Source organism: Coregonus clupeaformis, chromosome 1 (assembly GCF_020615455.1).
Source record: "Coregonus clupeaformis isolate EN_2021a chromosome 1, ASM2061545v1, whole genome shotgun sequence".
Classification (NCBI taxonomy): Eukaryota; Metazoa; Chordata; class Actinopteri; order Salmoniformes; family Salmonidae; genus Coregonus; species Coregonus clupeaformis.
In genome coordinates, this window is record NC_059192.1 from 35521513 (window position 1) to 35535131 (window position 13619).

At 44.7% G+C, this 13619-nt stretch overlaps 1 protein-coding gene across 2 annotated transcripts in view; it reads left to right on the plus strand.

Moving 5' to 3' along the window:
* The first annotated feature begins 230 nt into the window (after positions 1-230).
* Positions 231-13619, plus strand: part of LOC121567462 (rhomboid-related protein 1) — an 80576-nt gene continuing 67187 nt past the window's right edge. The window contains exons 1-3 of one of the 2 annotated variants that reach the window (XM_045220865.1): positions 743-823; positions 12706-12765; positions 12898-13045. Coding sequence is in view for 1 of the 2 variants with exons in the window: in XM_041877519.1 (XP_041733453.1) it covers positions 785-823 (39 nt within the window). In the remaining variant the exon portion in view is untranslated. Of the gene's footprint in view, positions 824-12705; positions 12766-12897; positions 13046-13619 lie in introns of both variants that reach the window. The other variant, XM_041877519.1, reaches the window with a different exon arrangement.

Sequence of the window (13619 nt, forward strand, 5' to 3'; positions counted from 1 at the left end):
AGTGTGTTAATATGTGCGTCCTAGTGTCTGAGTGTGATGTTTATTCACGTTTGTCTGTTACAATATGTGATAGGCCTGCATGTAGATGTATGCATATATTCAGTCTGTTCATAAGTAGCTTAAGTGTTTAATTTCTCTGTGTGTCTGTCTGTCTGTCTGTCTGTGTTACAGATGTGCCTACGTGCATCCGTATCTGAGGCCACAGTGGAGCTTATCCTCTCTCCATCTCCAAGACGCCCTCCTTGCAGTGAGGAGTGGAGCTACAGCCAGTGGCCCCTCCTTCTCCGGTTCTCATTGGCTGAGAGGAGCCACCTCCCTCCTCTGCCTCATTGGTATGCAGGCAGTGCAGTGTGAGTGAGGAGAGAGGAAAGAGAGAGAGAGAGAGGGAGCAGTCAGTGCAGTCAGTGCTGTAGGGAGGAGTAGAGTGAGTGAATGAGAGCTGCTGGATCTGCTGTTTGATTGTTTTGCTGGGCTGCCTCCTTCCACACTGCACTGGCACCACAGAGTACCCTGCCACCACTACAGACGCTGCTGATTACCCCGCTAGTTAGCCACACTGCTAGCAGGAGAGCGAGGGGCCACCAGGAATCAGGCTAGCTGGGCTTCTCCATCCTTTGAGCAGGGGACGTAGCCACGTCGTAGAGTGGAGGGGCTGACACTACGGTTTAGGCACCCGCTCCTACCTCACCCAAACCTCCCTCTCACCACCACCACCACCAGCAGCCCGCTCGCTCCTCCCTATGCCCTTGTCCTCTGTGGCTCCTCTCAACTCCCTGGCCAGTATATGGATAGAAGCTCCCTGTTTCAGCTCATACAAGAGCAGGTAAGCAAGCAAAGCAGCGATTGGGGGTTTCTATGGTTACCGTCTCCTGCCAGCAGCCAGCCGCTGTCTGTCTATCTAAGGATGTAAGGCAAGAGGCAGGGGTGAGAACTGCTGCTAGGGGAGGGGGTTGGGGGAAGAGGGTGATGTCGGCACACTGGGGTTGAAGGTGTAGTAGACTGATGCTACTGAGGGATAGGCAATGTAGGGTCATGGAAGAGTAGACCTTTGAAGGTGAGGTCAGATCATGGGTCACAGTTTGCAGAGGTGGGAGTGGCATGTTTTCCTGGTTTACCTGTGCAGCAGTGGTATGAATGGATTGTAGGTAGCAGTGGTTATGAGATAATCTACCTGTGGTCATGAGGTCATTTACCTGGGGATGGTTGGTCCTGACCTGATGATTTTACTGTGATCAGTAGGCCACTCATCTGGGCACTAGCTCTGGTTGTTATTGTGTGCCGTAGGTCTGTCTAGACGTCTAGTCTTTTTCCTAGTCCTTGAGTATCTCAAAGACACTCAGAGATGTTATTCTTGGCCAAAGAAGAACCCAGAGGCGATGCTGTTCTCTGCAGTATCAAGGTCCAGCAGACAGCCACAGCCTCAAGCACCCTTTCAGCACTCTGAGGCATTTATTCATCTTTGAACATTCTTAAACATTTTCAGTTCTAGTATTTAAAGTGTTTTGTTAGCTAAGTCAAAGCCTACTTTAATGCTTATTTTTATCAACGCTGTGTGTGTGTGTGCATGCTAGTGTGCATCTTATCAGTCCCTCCCTCATCCCTCATTCATGTTATTAGCTGACTGGACGATCCCACTGTTCTGAGGCACCAGGGGGGGATTTGGCTGATTGACAGATAGATTGGGCAATCATACTGTCCGAGAGGGAGGCATTGATTATCTGCTGCAGGGTCTAAGGGTCACGAGGGGCCCATCAGTAACACATTGATCAACAGACTTAGAGGTGTGTGTGTGTGCGTGAATGCGCGCATGTTTTACCTGACCTTTTTTCAATATTTGTGTGTGTGTGTTTATGTATGGGAAGGAGAAAAGCCACCAAGGAATATTGTGTGAATATCAATGTGGTAAAAGGATGTGTGGTGGTCATGATGGTGGTTTTCAGAGTTCCCAAGTAGCAGCAGGCATAGTGAATCATTTATGAATCAGCAATTCATCGAAGGTACACAGGTGATAGTGAGAGAATACTGTAACTTTAATGTGTGTGGTTTCGGTGGAGAAACACTCTTTATGTTAGACGGCTAGTTGCATGCACCTCTTTCATATTGTGCTGCTACATGAGACTGCAGAGACAGAGAGAGAGCGAGAGGGCGCTACATTAGCTACATGAGTGACTTTATTAGTCTTTGTCTGCAGGAGGTAGCAGTGCTGAGCTCTGGCTATTTCTGTCCAACTCCCCCCCACACACAGATATTTATATAGCCATGACACTTAATAAGGAAACAAACTGGGAGCTAGAGCGCCACCATCACTGAGCCATACGATCATTAGTTGATAAATATCTCATCTGCGATTCCCCTCCTTACAGAGTTATTTTCACCTGCTACATAAAGAAAGTGTTATACAGTTTTGACGTATATATGCCAACCATAGCGTGGATAAGGTTCTTATGTTTTCCTTTCATAGAGGTCTGATACCATCAGTGTGGTGCTTTTCATGCACGCCATTTGAGGAATGTCTCTTGCCGTTTTCTGTGTGACTGTGCTGGATGTGTAAATGGAAGAAAATGTAGTAATGGGTTCGAGAGAGAGAGCTGTTGTGGTGGCCTGGCTGCCACCATCTTGCAGTCAGTGCCACAGTAGCTGCTGCTGCTGCCGTATGATAATTACAGAGTGGCCCAGTCAGAGAACAGCTGTGGATCACTGGTTAGCTCAGACACTAGCGCTATGCTAATACACTGCCACGCAAGTACTACTGCAACACTTCTACTACTCTCATACTACTGAAATACTCAGATGCTACATGTATACTACTACACTACTACACCACTCTAGTACTACTACAGTACTATACTGAGTGTACAAAACATTAAGGACATCTGCTCTTTCCATGACAGACTGACCAGGTGAATCCAGGTGAAAACTATGATCCCTTATTGATGTCACCTGTTAAATCCACTTCAATCAGTGTAGATGAAGGGGAGGTGACAGGTTAAAGAAGGATTTTTAAGCCTTGAGACAATTGAGACATGGATTGTGTATGTGTGCCATTCAGAGGGTGAATGGGCAAGACAAAATATTTAAGTGCCTTTGAACAGGGTATGGTAGTAGGTGCCAGGCGCACCGGTTTAAGTGTGTCAAGAACTGCAACGCTGCTGGGTTTTTCACGCTCAACAGTTTCCCGTGTGTATCAAGAATGGTCCACCACCAACTTGACACAACTGTGGGAAGCATTGGAGTCAACATGGGCCAGCATCCCTGTGGAATGCTTTCGACACCTTGTAGAGTCCACGCCCCTACGAATTGAGGCTGTTCTGAGGGCAATATTATGGAGGTGTTCTTAATGTTTTGTACACTCAGTGTATATTGCTGCACTGCACTCCTACTACTACAATGCTGAATTACTACACTCATGCTACTACAGTACTCCACTCCTACTACTACGTAGATAGGTACTGCACAAATAATTACTCAAAGTACCTAGATTTGCTGTGTAATACACGGGAAACTGTTGTGAGGATGTAGGACTTGCACCGGGGACATGCAAAAAGCTTCCTTGTTTTTATTTATGGTTGAGGTCTGTTCCCAGGTCAGGGTCTCCTCCCCCTCCCCACTGTAGTGCTGGCTGCTCAGTTAAGTGAGTTCTGCACTGGGGTCAGCCTCAGTGGCTGGTTGCTCTGTTGACGGTAATTGAGGTCCTGGGGGTTAAAAGTCAAATCAAATCAAATCAAATCAAATTTTATTGGTCACATGCGCCGAATACAACAGGTGCAGACATTACAGTGAAATGCTTACTTACAGCCCTTAACCAACAGTGCATTTATTTTAAACAAAAAAAGTAAGAATAAAACAACAACAAAAAAAGTGTTGAGAAAAAAAGAGCAGAAGTAAAATAAAGTGACAGTAGGGAGGCTATATATACAGGGGGGTACCGTTGCAGAGTCAATGTGCGGGGGCACCGGCTAGTTGAGGTAGTTGAGGTAATATGTACATGTGGGTAGAGTTAAAGTGACTATGCATAAATACTTAACAGAGTAGCAGCAGCGTAAAAGGATGGGGTGGGGGGGCAGTGCAAATAGTCCGGGTAGCCATGATTAGCTGTTCAGGAGTCTTATGGCTTGGGGGTAGAAGCTGTTGAGAAGTCTTTTGGACCTAGACTTGGCACTCCGGTACCGCTTGCCGTGCGGTAGCAGAGAGAACAGTCTATGACTAGGGTGGCTGGAGTCTTTGACAATTTTGAGGGCCTTCCTCTGACACCGCCTGGTATAGAGGTCCTGGATGGCAGGAAGCTTGGCCCCAGTGATGTACTGGGCCGTATGCACTACCCTCTGTAGAGCCTTGCGGTCAGAGGCCAAGCAGTTGCCATACCAGGCGGTGATGCAACCAGTCAGGATGCTCTCGATGGTGCAGCTGTAGAATTTTTTGAGGATCTGAGGACCCATGCCAAATCTTTTTAGTCTCCTGAGGGGGAATAGGCTTTGTCGTGCCCTCTTCACGACTGTCTTGGTGTGTTTGGACCATGATAGTTTGTTGGTGATGTGGACACCAAGGAACTTGAAGCTCTCAACCTGTTCCACTACAGCCCCGTCGATGAGAATGGGGGCGTGCTCAGTCCTCTTTTTTTTCCTGTAGTCCACAATCATCTCCTTTGTCTTGGTCACGTTGAGGGAGAGGTTGTTGTCCTGGCACCACAATGCCAGATCTCTGACCTCCTCCCTATAGGCTGTCTCATCGTTGTCGGTGATCAGGCCTACCACTGTTGTGTCGTCGGCAAACTTAATGATGGTGTTGGAGTCGTGCCTGGCCATGCAGTCATGGGTGAACAGAGAGTACAGGAGGGGACTGAGCACGCACCCCTGAGGGGCCCCCGTGTTGAGGATCAGTGTGGCAGATGTGTTGTTACCTACCCTTACCACCTGGGGGCGGCCCGTCAGGAAGTCCAGGATCCAGTTGCAGAGGGAGGTGTTTAGTCCCAGGATCCTTAGCTTAGTGATGAGCTTAGAGGGCACTATGGTGTTGAATGCTGAGCTGTAGTCAATGAATAGCATTCTCACGTAGGTGTTCCTCTTGTCCAGGTGGGAAAGGGCAGTGTGGAGTGCGATAGCGATTGCATCATCTGTGGATCTGTTGGGGCGGTATGCAAATTGGAGTGGGTCTAGGGTTTCTGGGATTATGCTGTTGATGTGAGCCATGACCAGTCTTTCAAAGCACTTCATGGCTACAGACGTCAGTGCTACGGGTCGGTAGTCATTTAGGCAGGTTATCTTAGAGTTCTTGGGCACGGGGACTATGGTGGTCTGCTTGAAACATGTTGGTATTACAGACTCAGTCAGGGACATGTTGAAAATGTCAGTGAAGACACTTGCCAGTTGGTCAGCACATGCTCGGAGTACACGTCCTGGTAATCCGTCTGGCCCTGCGGCCTTGTGAATGTTGACCTGCTTAAAAGTCTTACTCACATCGGCTACGGAGAGCGTGATCACATAGTCATCCGGAACAGCTGGTGCTCTCATGCATGCTTCAGTGTTGCTTGCCTCGAGCGAGCATAGAAGTGGTTTAGCTCGTCTGGTAGGCTTGTGTCACTGGGCAGCTCGCGGCTGTGCTTCCCTTTGTAGTCTGTAATAGTTTTCAAGCCCTGCCACATCCGACGAGCATCAGAGCCAGTGTAGTATGATTCAATCTTAGACCTGTATTGACTCTTTGCCTGTTTGATGGTTCGTCGGAGGTCATAGCGGGATTTCTTATAAGCGTCCGGGTTAGAGTCCCGTTCCTTGAAAGCGGCAGCTCTACCCTTTAGCTCAGTGCGGATGTTTCCTGTAATCCATGGCTTCTGGTTGGGGTATGTAGTGCGGTCATTCCCCTGCAGCCTCCTTCTCATCTGCACTATTTCATCCCCCTATCTTCATCCATCCTCTTCCACTTGCTCCCACCATAATTTTCTTCACCCTTTCTCGCTTTCTTTCTTTTCGTTAACCCTTTCCATTCCTAGGTACTGGTGTCACCCCCCTTAGGCCCTTAGCCCTCCCCTCTTTCATCATCCCTTTTTCACCAGCCCATCCTTTTATCCATTCCCCTCATTATCTCTCCATCCATCTATATCCTTCTTTCCCTACTCCAGTGCTCTCCACCCCCCCTCTCCATCCCTCCTCCCCTGTCCACCTCCCCCTCTAACCTTTCTTCATCCCCTCTCTCCCCTCTTTATCTCCTTCCGTCTCGTCTTCGAGCACTCGTAAAAGGGAAATGCAAAAAGCTGTGACACACAAGCAACCTGTAACCATGGCAATGATGTGGCTTGTCAACGCGTCATCCTCCCGGTGTTGGATCACTTCAATAACAGCTCCCTTTCAGCATCATCCCCTCCCTCTTCTCCTCTCTCACCCCTCCTCCCTCTCTCTATTTCCCTATCTCTTTTCCTTTCTTCCTCTGTCAGACAGTCATGAACCCCACTACCCTGACTAAGCAAAAAGGCTCCGCTTACAAGCAACGTTCACGCGACTCCATTTTCCCAATTAAATGTATTGATTGTTAATAGTTTTAATTACCAACAAGGACCAATCCTTCAGCACCTCTTCACCTTCTCAGAAGATGGTTGCTCATGGTACTTGTCAAACCAGGCTGGTCTCATAGACTAGACATAACATAATAAACAAAAATCTGGGACGTTCAAATTAGTATGATATGTTACGTTTGGTATGCTTATATAAGACAGAAGGTTACTTAAGGGAATAACGAAAGGAGGGTTGTGTGTTCGAATCTCATCACGGACAACTTTAGCATTTTAGCTAATTAGCAACTTTTCAACTACTTACTACTTTTTAACTATTTTGCAACTACTTAGCTTGTTAGGTAACCCTAACCTTAACCCTTTAACTTAACTCCTAACCTTAACCCCTAGCCTAGCTTACGTTAGCCACCTAGCAAATGTTAGCATTAGCCACTTAGCCACCTAGCTAATGTTAGCCACAACAAATTGGAATTCGTAACACATCATACATATTGCAAATTCGTAACATGTTGTACAAATTGCATTTCGTAACATATCATACGAATTGTAATTCGGAACACATCATATTAATGTTAATAACTAACATATCATACGAAATGTATGATGGACATCCACAAATTAATACATACAATACCAAACGTAACATATCGTTCTAATTTGAGTGTCCCGGATTTTCGTTTACTATGTTACATCTACTCCTGAGTCCAGGTTGGTGTAATGCCCTTTTATGCTTGATCCGAAAATGTTGTCGGAGGCGCTGTATGGATGGTGTGTCGCAATTGCGTAGCCTCCGGAGGCACGCAGAGGCCAAACTGAGCTCTGTACCGCATCGCCATTTGCTCAAAAAATGTTATATGCGGAGGGCTCCGTATAGCTCCGCATTGTCATGATTCGTTGACGTTAGGTGAGGGAGGGAGGTCCTGTATAAACACAAACTCACTTCCTTGACAACTTCCTTCACAACAGCTCTGCGCTGCTCCGCGAAGAGCATAATGAATGCCCTGACTTCTGCAGAGGCTGTATCACTGTAAATGCTGCACGACCAATGCAGATGTCGGATTGACCATGCAGCCCCTTTTACAGTAGAAGGTTAAGCAAATGGGTTGTTCCATGAAAAGAGTGCAGTTTGCGTCCCTTTTGATATTCTAAGTAGAAATTGTGCACTAATATGGAATGTTAAAAGCCTTTTATATTAAATGAAGTGCCCTTTAATATAAACCACATGGAGAATTCAATAAATCAGATTTTTTATATGAATAAAGACATGCTACCGTGCACTCGCTGCGACTTCTAGGAAGATTTAAACCCACTTAACCCCAACATTTCTCCCAAGTTTTCACCATCATTGTAAAACCCTAGTTATTTTGTTGCTTTGACAAAGTAATTTCTGAAGATTATTATTTATGTCATGTGATTAGTGATTCATTCATCTGTCCCGCATTTTAAGATCAACCTTACGTTACGTGAACTGAACTCTCGTTTTAATATGGTAAAACTATTTAAATATTTTTTCAAAATAAACATTGAACATCTAATATCTTACCTCCCGAGTGGCGCAGTGGTCTAAGGCACTGCATCGCAGTGCTAGCTGTGCCACTAGAGATCCTGGTTCGAATCCAGGCTCTGTCGTAGCCGGCCTCTACCTCAGTTGGTAGAGCATGGCGTTTGCAATGCCAGGGTTGTGGGTTCGATTCCCACCGGGGGCCAGTATGAAAAAGAAAAAAAAGAATGTATGTATGCCCTCACTAACTGTAAGTCGCTCTGGATAAGAGCGTCTGCTAAATGACTAAAATGTAATAATCAAATCATAGTGTAAAAGCAGGTGAGCTGGTTTTACTATTTTGGGCCATTTTATGGTGTTTTGTGGTGGAAAACTGAGCGGGTCGAGCATAACACGTCAACCCTGTTATCCATAGATAGACAGGCTAGAAATGTTTTAACAATTTCAATTTTTTTATGAAACTTACATTCAATTGCCACTCCCTGTTGCACACAACAAGCTTCCATTCTGTCACGAGGGGATTTATAGCTGATTTAAGATGAAGTTTTCAACCCTGTTAAGGTCTACCCTGTTACTTTATTTGGCACTTAATAGGCACTTACTATAGTCTTTTTAATTTTATTTTTTTTGAAATGGGAAAACTGTTTTTTATTAAGTTGAACATGTGCTCTTTACGACAATGTTAAAATTAGGTGAAATCAAACGTTTTTTGACTAAGTTACACTTCTCAAAAGGCATCGAATTGGTGGAACGACCCAAATACTGTCTCTATGTACAGTATAGGCTACAATTCAATGTTCAGTGTAAGACCCCATTGTAACCATGGCGATGTGACGATGACATATGGAGCCAGACAGTGATCCAACATCCCCAGCGGTGGCTCTATGTCCCTCTGTCGCTCCGAGTGAGAGAGAATCCTATTAGAATCTAATGTAAACTTCACTGCCCACTGGGCACAGACGTCAGTTCAACGTCTAGTTTTGATTTACATTTGCTTGAGTTGTCAACTAACGTGAATTCAACATGAAATCAACAAAACATTTCACCATGTCATTGGATTAAGGTTAAATGTTGGGTGAAAAAAAATCCCTTAGGTTGATTACTTTTTTCAAATCCAATCAGTTTCCCACGTTTATCTAACGTTATCACATATCATTTTTGTTGTTGAAATGACGTGGAAACAACATTGATTCAACAATTCTTTGCCCAGTGGGTGGTGTGTGGAACTGTGGATGCAGAGCACCGAAGTGTCACAGCCTTCTTATAGGCTTGGGCTGTTTGTGCGTTAGAGCAGTCTGACTGACTGAATGCTAGACAGTGGTTGAGTAGTCTCTAACGCCCTCTCGATCTATTCCTCTATTTCCCTTGCTCTCCTTATCTCTTTCTCAGTTCAATACAAATTATCTCTCTAACTTGTTCTCCCCCCCTCAATATATCCCTCTCCCTCTCTCTCCCCCTCCCTCCTTCCCTCCACCACGGCCGTAACTGTTCGCCTGCGTCCCCCGGATTTGCCTTCCAGATTTGCCTATTTAGCAGCACATTCACCACTCTCTCAAACAACGAACTACCCCAGCTCGGAGTCGGCTCAAGTAGGCAACTAGAGACGCTGCTGACAGTGTGTTTGCGAGATGACGGACAAAAAGGCAATTGTAAAACCATCCTGTGACACCTGTCGTGTCTACAGACATTCCCCAAACAAACAAAAACCGACTCTCGAAGAATGAGTGCACAACTGGTAAATAGTCCCTTATAGATACAGTATGTCAGTCAGTCAGGTGGCTTGCTGCCGGCAAAGACTTATATTGCAGTAACGTTGAAGGCAGTGGCAGTCAGTGTGGTTTAAGACTTTTAAGATATTTATTTTTGTTATGAGCATGGCCTTATTTCTATTACAGCATATTGGATGACTGTCATTCATATTCCATTCACCCAGCTCAATGTAACATCAATAGGTTTGGTCTACTACGTGATACTCAAATTTGCCCTATACCCATCATGAGGTTGCTACATCCTAGCCTACAAATGAAAGTTTATAACGTAGGTGCACAGGTCGAGAGACAAATTGGAGTAATCAAGGTGACAGACAGTGACAGTGATTCAATACCGCCTGCAGCTAGCTGATCTGGGGTGTAATCATTAGTCCTAAAACAAGAGTTTCTGTTGGACAAATTCAGGTATGTCCTTCAATGTTTCGTTCCGCTTAAGAAATGTTTTGCAACAGAATCTGCGGAATGAATACACCCCTGATCACCCGCACACACGGTCATCACTAGCTTCTATAGCCACAAAGTCATAAACCCCACCCATTTCTAAAATGTATCTTCTTAAAATTTGATTTTAAACCTTAACCTTAACCACACTGCTAACCTTATGCCTAACCTTACATTTTGACTTTGTGGCTGTGGAATCTGACTTTGTGGCTGTTGAATCTGAATTTTTACCTTTATTTAACTAGGCAAGTCAGTTAAGAACAAATTCTTATTTACAATGACGGCCTACACCGGCCAAACCCGGACGACGCTGGGCCAATTGTGCGCCGCCCTATGGGACTCCCAATCACGGCCGGTTGTGATACAGCCTGAAATCGAACCAGGGGGTCTGTAGTGACGCCTCAAGCACTGAGATGCAGTGCCTTAGACCGCTGCGCCACTCGGGAGCCTTTCATAGCAACCACATACAGCATCATCACTTTGCTCATTATATAATTCCTTCTCGCATCTATGCGCTCTCCTCCTCTCACCTTTTCCCTTTGCTTGTGGACGTCAGTGCACAACACAACAGCTGTTTGTGACAAGGCGCAAAAACCTCTCCAAACCAAATCTTGATACCATAACAGCTAATCGCTACACAGCCTGCATCGTTGTCACCATATTAACATTACAGTCAACAAACTAGAACTAACACGCTAGTAAACCCACAATCCAATCCATATGTACAGTGTACAGCAGTTACACCGGCGAGCCCAGGTGCAGTAAATTAATGAAACCGAAAGCTTACCTTGACTTGGAAGAGTTTGCTGTGTTGAATAGCCTTAGCCAGCTAACTAACTTAAATATTATTCCTCTCTGTTTGAGTCAGGTTGTTGAGTAGGCTAATTTAGCTGCATTAGCTAAGTAAGTGAAAGGTAAACTAAGAAGAAGAAAGCAAATACAATGAAATATTGCTAGCTCTCTCTCTCTCTCTCTGTGCTGCTTCTCCTTAATTTTTTAAGAAATACATTTGTTAAAAACTGTTTAACTTTGTCTTTCTCTCTCTTTGAGTCAACTACACACCACACTTTATGCACTGCAGTGCTAGCTAGCTGTAGCTTATGCTTTCAGTACTAGATTCATTCTCTGATCCTTTGATTGGATTGACAACATGTCAGTTAATACTGCAAGAACTCTGATAGGTTGGAGGACATCCTTCGGAAGTCGTTGTAATTACTGTGTAAGTCTTTGGAAGGGGATGAGAACCATGAGCCTCCTAGGTTTTGTATCGAAGTCAATGTACCCGGAGCAGTCAATGTACCCGGAGCAGGATGGAAACTAGCTGTCCTCCGGCTACACGATGGTGCTACCCTAGAGGGTGCTGTTGAGGCTACTGTAGACCTTCATTGCAAAACAGTGTTTTAATCAGTTATTTGGTGACGTGAATATATTTAGTATAGTTTTATCTAAGAAGGATCACTTTTTTAAAAGGGTAATTCCACCCTGGCTCTGCCATGACATATAGTAATTACTATATTATAAACATTACGTTTCTGTCATAAACATCAACATTATCCAAACCACAAGCTAGAATGAGCGCATTTTAATTTCACTGGTAGAATGTGGAAGTTTTGACTTCCTGTGTATTCGTCCAGCATTCATAGTGAATGCAGATACCGCCCCACAAGTTAGATGGGACGTGGCCACAAACTAGGTTGATGGCATTGTTTACTTAGAACGACCAACACACAGTAATCTCAGAACTTCTCTTTTTGAAAATATTTGTTTTTCACTAATGTTTATCATAATGCCTGTGTGGTGTTCTGTGCCTGGCTGTGCTAATTACAAACAAGCGCAAAAAAAGTTCTACCTACCAGAGATTTACCCCAATGCTGCCAGTGGTTTGCGACTATCAAGAGTGATGCTTACGGTGACCAAAGATTTCAAAGGGATTTTCAGGCTGAATGATGGGGAATCCATTTAGACGACAGCTGAGAAGGGATGCGATACCATCGTTTTCTCCCTTCACAACAAAATGGAATATTCTCGATTAGAGGTAACGTAACGTTAGCTGGACAAGGTAAATTAGCTAGCTAATGTTACAGTCCTGTATTGAACTCTGAAAGCCCTCCACTAAATCATATAGCTAGCTAGCTATCTTTTGGATACACAGTGTCAATCAATTTTGCCTATGCCATGGTAGTCATGCTAGACTCAATCTGGTAGCCGTCTATTCCACCCTTGTCTGGAAAACACTCCGTTACTAAACATAGAATTGTCGAAATAGCTCACTCACGCTCGGTGTGTTGGTAGTAATGATGTATGTGTATAAATTGTCTATGGTTGGTTCTCAGCTGGCTAGCAATCTTGCTGCCAATTTAGTGACTCTAACTAGCTAACAGCAAGCTGACAATATTGAAATGTCCATGTTAGGTGTGCTAAGCTAGCCAGTCTGATAGCTATCAATACATTTAGTGGGGTGGTTAAATTGTGTATTGTTGTGTGTTTTGTTGTAGGTGGTACATAATCTGATTCCACCAGCATGTTTCCAACCCCTAGCTCTGCACAAGGTGATGGTAAGTTGGCAAAAAGATTTACAAGCTGACGGCTAAAATAGCTAAATCTACAGTAAGCATGGCACTTCCAGACCATGTAATCAATTTAGTCTACCCCTTTCTCTTTTTGTCTTTTCTCTTTGTAAAACTCAGGTTATCTGGAGTCCAATTCACAGGCACTGCTGAAAAATACCCCTAAGCGGCGGCATTTTGGGTACACGAGCATGAGGGAGGGGACACACCTTGCGGTTATGGAGCACAACAAGATTGTGTGACAAAAATGAGCAAGGGACACTGAAAGGTATAAAATCAAGACTACAACAGTAATGACACAACCACCGTACTCTTCTCTCTGCAGATTCTAAAAACACAATACAAAGACACGTCTACAAAAATCCCCTGTCAAAGCCTACTGTTGACAAGCATGATCTGTCTTAAGTCAATGGGCTGGGGGGAGGTTTACAGATAGGTCTTTGAGATGAAGAAGGGGGTTTTGGTTGTGCTTAGAAACAGTAAATGTATTGTTGCGTATGAGAACGATTGAAAGGTGCAATTTCTCCTCAGTCTCCGAAACACAACAATACATAATGTGTAAAAACTGCCTTATTAAGACATTTCACACCTTCTGCAGCCCCCCAGCCCATTCCCTTTGTTGACTGATCTTCCCTCTCAAAAGCAGCTCCCAATGTCCCTCATTGTCCCTAACCAATACACTAGTCTGTCTCTAAACACTTAGGTCCCAATCGGTTGACACCTTTACCAACAAAGGCATGTTGCCCTACGTGTTGCCCTACGTCTCTTCCACAAAAAGGGTAAAATGTTAATACCACAACCATGTCTTTCCAGGAGACGTGCAGTACCAGCAAATCTTCAGC